Below are 6,561 nucleotides of genomic sequence, written 5' to 3' on the forward strand. Positions count from 1 at the left end.
GAAAGAGAGAGAGAGAGAGAGAGAGGGTGAATGAGACACACGCCAACTGGTGGAAGGTGAGAGAGAGAGAGAGAAAGAGAGAGAGAGAGAGCGAAAGAGAAGAGAGAGAGCGAAAGAGAAGAGAGAGAGAGAGAGAGAGAGGAATTTAATTCCTATGTGTTCGTTAACCAATTAAATTAAAACACTCTGTCCGTTTCTAAGGATTTGTAAGGTTCTTATTTGCATAAAATGGACAGAGACCAGCCACCAAATTAATCAATAGCGTTTATTCTCGAGAGCTCTGATCATAATCACATGTACCTTAGTTTATATATCACACATAGCGTCGTAGCGTACAACATGTCCCTCCTCTTCTCTGACAATGACAAAGCTGTTTTAAAAGTCCATTCCAACACATACATATTGCTTATCATATGCTACCACATGTTACTCAATCTACTGCAAGCCTAAAGGTTTCTCCCCACCCTGGGTGGGGTTCCTGTTATTGGTTTCACAGTGGTCACAAGTTGTCTGTCACAATTTGTCTGTTAACACTTCCTCTTTGCCTATGTAGAAACATTCTTTATCAGACAGGGTAGGATTCTGTTCGTTACAATCCTGCATTAAATGTATACATTATTTAGTCATTATTCATAAAAATCCTATAAGAGAGAGAGAGAGAGAGAGAGAGAGAGAGAGAGAGAGTGTGAGAGGATGAATGAGACACACGCCAACTGGTGGAAGGTGAGAGAGACAGAGCGAGAGAGAGAGAGACAGAGCGAGAGAGATAATACTCAGTGGAATAGTCAGAGAGAGTGACTCTGCCGGGATCCTCACTCTAGGGACATGGGGAGTGGCTTCCTTTAAGGTGGAACTTCAGACACATAGGCTATACTTGGCCAATTGGAATTGGAAACACGAGTTAGCTCAAATTCAATCACTTCAATGCACTGTACTGATATATGACTTCGAAACGACTGTAGTTTAATCTAATAAAAAAAAATGTTGGGGTGGATGCCAGTTCAATTTTAGAATGTAAAGAATGTAAAGCAGACTGATATCTACAAGATATTTACCGCTGGTAAAACCAGTTCATCTTCACCTATTCTCACTTCTGTATTTGTAAATGTGAATTGCAGACCATAATAATAGCAGCCTAAGAAACTGAATCCGAAAACAGTATAGGCTTAGTGGCAGTGCTTTATCTTACTCGGTCCTGCATTGCCTGATGGACATAATAGTACACGACTCACGTTATGCAGTGGTGTAAAACATATATAATATGCTTCCAATCGCCCCGGTCCACCTTAAATAAAAGGCTGGACGTGATTAAGCAGCACAACCTGCTTCCTCCCCACTGTGCTGCAGAGAACCTGCCTCAACGCTGCCCTCATCCCGGCTGTAGCTAGCCTATAAAAACTAGGACAAGCAGAGCTGAAACCTCACAGCTATAGACAGGGGACAGCTCCGTGGTGTTGAAACCAACTGCCTGAAAACACACTTAGCGGCTGCAACACCGCACACACGCCAGGAAACATGCCTGGAATCAGGGAGGGACACTCTTGGCAACTTTTCCTACTTTCTTTCTTGGTTTTGGAGGGGTCGACGCAAGATTTCGGACAGACCCAGTTTATTTGCACGTCTGTGCCCAAGGATATGGACTTGTGCGCGGCTACGATGCAGAACAGCGGTCCGGCGGAGGACTTGAAGACGACAGTGATGCAATTGAGGGAGACCGTGTTACAGCAAAAGGAGACCATTATGAACCAAAAGGAGACAATCAGGGAACTAACGTCCAAGTTGAGCCGGTGTGAGAGCCAGAGTCTGCCCGAGGCGGGAGCGGGAGGCCGGAGAATAGTACCGGGCGCCAAGAACACTATGGGGGACGTATCAAGGGGTCCTCAGGACACTCTCGCTCAACTAGGACAGACTTTACAGACTCTCAAACAGAGGTTGGAGAATCTTGAGGTATGCATTGGTGTTTGTTTGACCTCCCTATTTTGAGCTAGTAAGGTTGAGCTTTCAATCAACTTTGAATCCGTTTTACGCGTTTCCAATCGGCTCGGGTGGTTGCATAGCACATAGTGATCAATGTGCTAGTTATAAGTGCTCTATATAGTTGTGAATTGCTTGCTATAGGGTTATTTCAGTCCAGTCACAAATGCTATAGACCTATTTAAAGCTATTTTTCCGCATCCAGACATAAAGTAATTACTCTAGAGCACTACATAAAGCAGCGCCACACTCCTGATAAGGACAGACAGACGCCTCATCTTTGGACCAATTTATGCATTTGATTCAAATTGCCGAGGCAGTAAGCTCTCCACAAACGAGCTAAGCACCAGAGCTTTACCCACGACGAGTCCCGCCTCGCACATGTAGGAGTGTTTATTTAAACCCAGAGTTATTTTAATCGTCTCATCTTGTCTGTTCCTCTGTCCTTGTTCCGTTATACAGCAATACAGCCGAAACAACGGTACGGCCCAGGCGAATAGTCTGAAAGACCTGCTTCAGAACAAGATTGATGATATGGAGAAGCAGGTGCTGTCCCGGGTCAACACCCTGGAGGAGACCAAACCGGGTCAGAAGAACGATACGGACCAGCGGAACCGAGTAGAGTCCACGCTGACTTCCATGCATCACCGGATAACGGACCTAGAGAAAGGTGAGTGAGCTATAAGGCAAAGAGATCATGCCCAAATGTACACAGTCAATATAATAGTTCTGTTCATGTGAATGATTATAGACTCAACTGTTTACATTATTTTGATAATAATGTATGCATAAAGTTTTAATAGTAAAAAAAATCATCCAAATGTGGTGGAATTGGCTCGCTCAATGGTTTATATGTCTAAAACAATGCCAATTTATAAAAACAACCCTGCATTTCACTTGGTTAATTGCCTGGCCCACATGAGGATTCACTCCAAACCCGCATACCACAGTAGCTTGTCAATACAGACAGTGCCGCAGCGCAGCTCTCACCACAGTGCGTAAGGGGAGATGGGAGAAGGGGGTAGCTGCATTGCTTTGCATATATCATATTAAAACAGTGATGCCACGCTGGGATAATAATTCACGTGTCATGGAGCGACAGCCAATGATCGCTTTATTTCCACTGACTGTGAACGAGAGTCGTTGGTTTTGTAGGGGACATAGCGGCGCAGGAACTTTACCAGAGGGTTTTAACGATGTGCGCAGTGCTTGATAGAGCGCGCACAGTGTTGGAGACAGACAGGCGCATTTTGGAACATCGATCAAGGTTTAGTTCCTCACTGACAACCCCAAAAGGATTGGGAGAATGAGGGGGTTGGAGGTTAGGAAGAGGTGGCGCGCGCGCGCGCGCGAGAGAGGGAGAGAGAGAGAGAGAGAGTCCCTGTTTGCCCTTCTCACGTGGTCACATCATACCGCAGAGAATAGTCTAGGGGAGAGATGCACAGTATGTTCTAAACCAATTATATAAATCAGAGCATCGTCAAACTAAAAAGAAAGGAGAAAACCTTTATTTAGGGATCGAAAATATCTCCTGGTGGAGCAAACCATGTATACGGATAAACCAATCAATCAATCGCATGATATGACATAACTGACTATAACAGGCCTATGAGTGCAATGTACATGATATAAATCACTGAAAGGTAAACAAGTAGACCTATGTTTCGTCCGCAGGTGGGAAAGACAACAGACCACTGGACAAGTTCCAGCTGACATTCCCGTTGAGAACCAACTACATGTACGCCAAAGCCAAGAGAACCCTGCCGGAGATGTATGCATTCACCGTGTGTATGTGGATTAAATCTAACGCGTCGCCTGGGGTGGGAACACCTTTCTCCTACGCTGTCCCCGGGCAGGCCAACGAGCTGGTGCTGATTGAGTGGGGAAATAACCCGATGGAGATACTCATTAATGATAAGGTAATGATCGCTGACGGAAATGGCATATTCTACACAGCATTTGGTTATAGGCAAAATGGACAGATCGCCATGCGTACATGTGGTGTGCCAGACTAGCAAATTAAACTACGCAGCATTATGCAATGTCTGGGAAAGTTATGGATTCGTGACAAGCAACTTAATTATACAAATATTGCATAAATAGCCAGTGCTAAGTCTGAAAACATTCCAAACCGTAGCAGTCATTAGTTGTAGGCCAGGCCTATTTGAACATTCAGTAATGGGTGCGCTGTCCATGCTGCAGGTGGCCAAGTTGCCGTTCATCATCAACGACGGGAAGTGGCATCACATCGGCATCACCTGGACCACGCGCGACGGGATGTGGGAGGCGTTTCAGGACGGAGTGCTGCGGGGCAGTGGAGAGAATCTGGCGCCATACCATCCCATCAAACCGCAGGGTGTCCTCGTACTGGGACAAGAGCAGGTAAGAGTGTTCACTAAATGAGGATGAACTAACTTTATGATTACATTGCTATGCAAGTCGTGATGCATTATTGAGATAAATGGCCTGGGGGAAATAATGATATCCATTAGTAATGAAAATATCAGAGCACGTTCTCTCTCCATTGATCAGAGGGAGGAATATTCATATAATGGGAAAGTTGAGAGACCTTGACGAAATTGTCAATTAAGACGTAGCCATCTAATTAAGGCCCTCGAGCTAGATATCGTGGGAATATCCCCACTCAATTGGAACAATACACAATCCACTTCAGATAGAAAAGTAGCAAATCTTTAGCAATTAAAGAGTAGTAGGCATATCTTGTCATGCAAAGCAAATAATATGTTAATGGTTACATTTGGGCTTCTGTGGTGGTGGAACTGTCACGAAGAGTGGTTGCTTTTTATTGTAGTTTTATGACAGCTAGAAATAGAAATCAATGCATTTCCATGGTATAGGACAATTGTATTCCTTCCAAGTACAGTATGATTAGCCTGGTACACACATTTGTAATAGATTGGCCATGCGTAAAAGAAAGGCCGCGCGCCACTAACCTTGAATTTGTCATCTTGTTGCTCCACAGGACACGCTGGGGGGAGGTTTCGACGCGACACAAGCTTATGTGGGTGAGCTAGCAAATCTCAACATGTGGGATAGGAAGCTTTCCGTCGGGGAGATGTATAGCCTGGCAACCTGCAACAGCAAAGCGCAAACTGGCAACGTATTCTCTTGGTCGGAGTCCAACATTGAAATATTCGGTGGAGCTACCAAGTGGACATTCGAGCCGTGCCGTTCGCTCAACTGAACTGCATTTCGACATGAAACCAAGGCCAATCCGACATATCTGTATTTCTTTTGAGCTTCTGTCGTTCTTGTCTTCATTAATGCCGTTCGTTAAAGACGATTTGATATGTATTTAATGATAAGCTTAAACCTGGGATTTCTATTAGATATTTATGTACGAAACAACTTTTTTTGATCTTGAGAAAAACCTAATTCGTCTTGGAAACCTCAGTTGGACAGTGTTGGTATCTGTTTGTTTGGTTTTCTATTGGAGTTTTGTTGCAAGCGCACTTCAGCTTTTTTGATTCGCTTATTTTGTCTTGGACTGGCAGCTGGGCAATCCACGCCTTACGTTGGACAATTCACAGCACAGTGCGGAATTTATGGAGCCAGCCTCTAGAGTGGAACTCACGCTGTCTGTCCAAGTATTGTCAGTATTTGACGCCGTGAAATGATACAGCGCCCTCCAAATCCCCCAACCTCACCCACCCCTCCGGATCTTGCACTGTGAATGACGAGAGCCATGTAGAGAGAGGACGCCGAGGGTACGTTGAAGGACATTGCAAAGTCGGACTGTAGAAATCATTTGTAATTGTCGTTCGCTTCAAAGTGTTGTAAACGAGTGTCGTTAATTGCCAACATGCTACAAAGCCTGGGTGCCTTGGGCAGGTGCAAATATTCAGCACATTCTTTTTATGTTGCAAATGATATGTATAGTTTATTTTGAGGGAGGTTGGGAGAGTATCTTGTTATTATTCTGATAAATGTAATTTAATTGAGGTTTGTTCACGGATATGATGACGTGTTTGGGCAGGTGTTTGTACTACCGGTATCTGTATTCGGAATGTTACGGTGTCTGTATAGTAACAGCATGACTGAGTGACAGAACGCTGCCACATCATTGTCCACATCTGCTTGACTATCCTTTCTGGACTGGGTGGTTTTCTACACGATTGTTATATGCTCCAAGCATGGCAACACTGAAAGATATGAAAAAGATCTACTTTTTTAAATAAAATTGTGATACATAAGAGTTAAAAGTGTATTCATGGGCTGGCATTAATGGTATGCAGCAAACGGTGTGGATGAGAGAGAGAGAGAGCGGGATAATGTGGGAGAGAAAGGGAGAAACAGAGAGCAAGCGAGAGAACGATAATTATTGCTGGTTAAATCTGATTTAATCTTGCCACATGGTGTAGGAGAAAGACGTTAGTGCTGGATAAGTGAAAAAACGCCTGAACTCAGACTGAAGGTCAGAGAGGTGCTGGGAACAAATGAAACAGTGTGTGTGGTGTCTCTTTTTAGCTGACTGCAGAAGACAACACTCCCAAATGCTTTGTGGTGTGTGCGTGCGTTTGAGGCGCGCACATTCTGCCCTAATGAAAGCGAGGCTGTTGAAAGAAG

General features: G+C 44.4%; 1 protein-coding gene across 1 annotated transcript; it reads left to right on the forward strand.

Annotated features, from left to right (window-relative positions):
- The first annotated feature begins 1,343 nt into the window (after positions 1–1,343).
- Positions 1,344–6,197, forward strand: LOC129839310 (neuronal pentraxin-1-like). The gene is made up of 5 exons (XM_055906634.1): positions 1,344–1,947; positions 2,437–2,644; positions 3,649–3,893; positions 4,177–4,356; positions 4,958–6,197. The coding sequence occupies exons 1-5, from the start codon at positions 1,516–1,518 to the stop codon at positions 5,177–5,179; spliced, it is 1,287 nt and encodes a 428-aa protein (XP_055762609.1). The 5' UTR covers positions 1,344–1,515; the 3' UTR covers positions 5,180–6,197.
- The last annotated feature ends 364 nt before the right edge of the window (positions 6,198–6,561 follow it).

Source organism: Salvelinus fontinalis, chromosome 40 (assembly GCF_029448725.1).
Source record: "Salvelinus fontinalis isolate EN_2023a chromosome 40, ASM2944872v1, whole genome shotgun sequence".
In the NCBI taxonomy this organism is placed as follows: Eukaryota; Metazoa; Chordata; class Actinopteri; order Salmoniformes; family Salmonidae; genus Salvelinus; species Salvelinus fontinalis.

What these genes read in the sequence shown, in the direction of transcription:
- LOC129839310 (XM_055906634.1), top strand. Translation starts at nt 1,516, where the DNA reads ATGCCTGGAATCAGGGAGGGACACTCTTGGCAACTTTTCCTACTTTCT. An exon ending in GATAACGGACCTAGAGAAAG is followed by an intron (nt 2,645 to 3,648) that starts GTGAGTGAGCTA and finishes TTTCGTCCGCAG; the next exon opens with GTGGGAAAGACAACAGACCA. An exon ending in AGATACTCATTAATGATAAG is followed by an intron (nt 3,894 to 4,176) that starts GTAATGATCGCT and finishes TCCATGCTGCAG; the next exon opens with GTGGCCAAGTTGCCGTTCAT.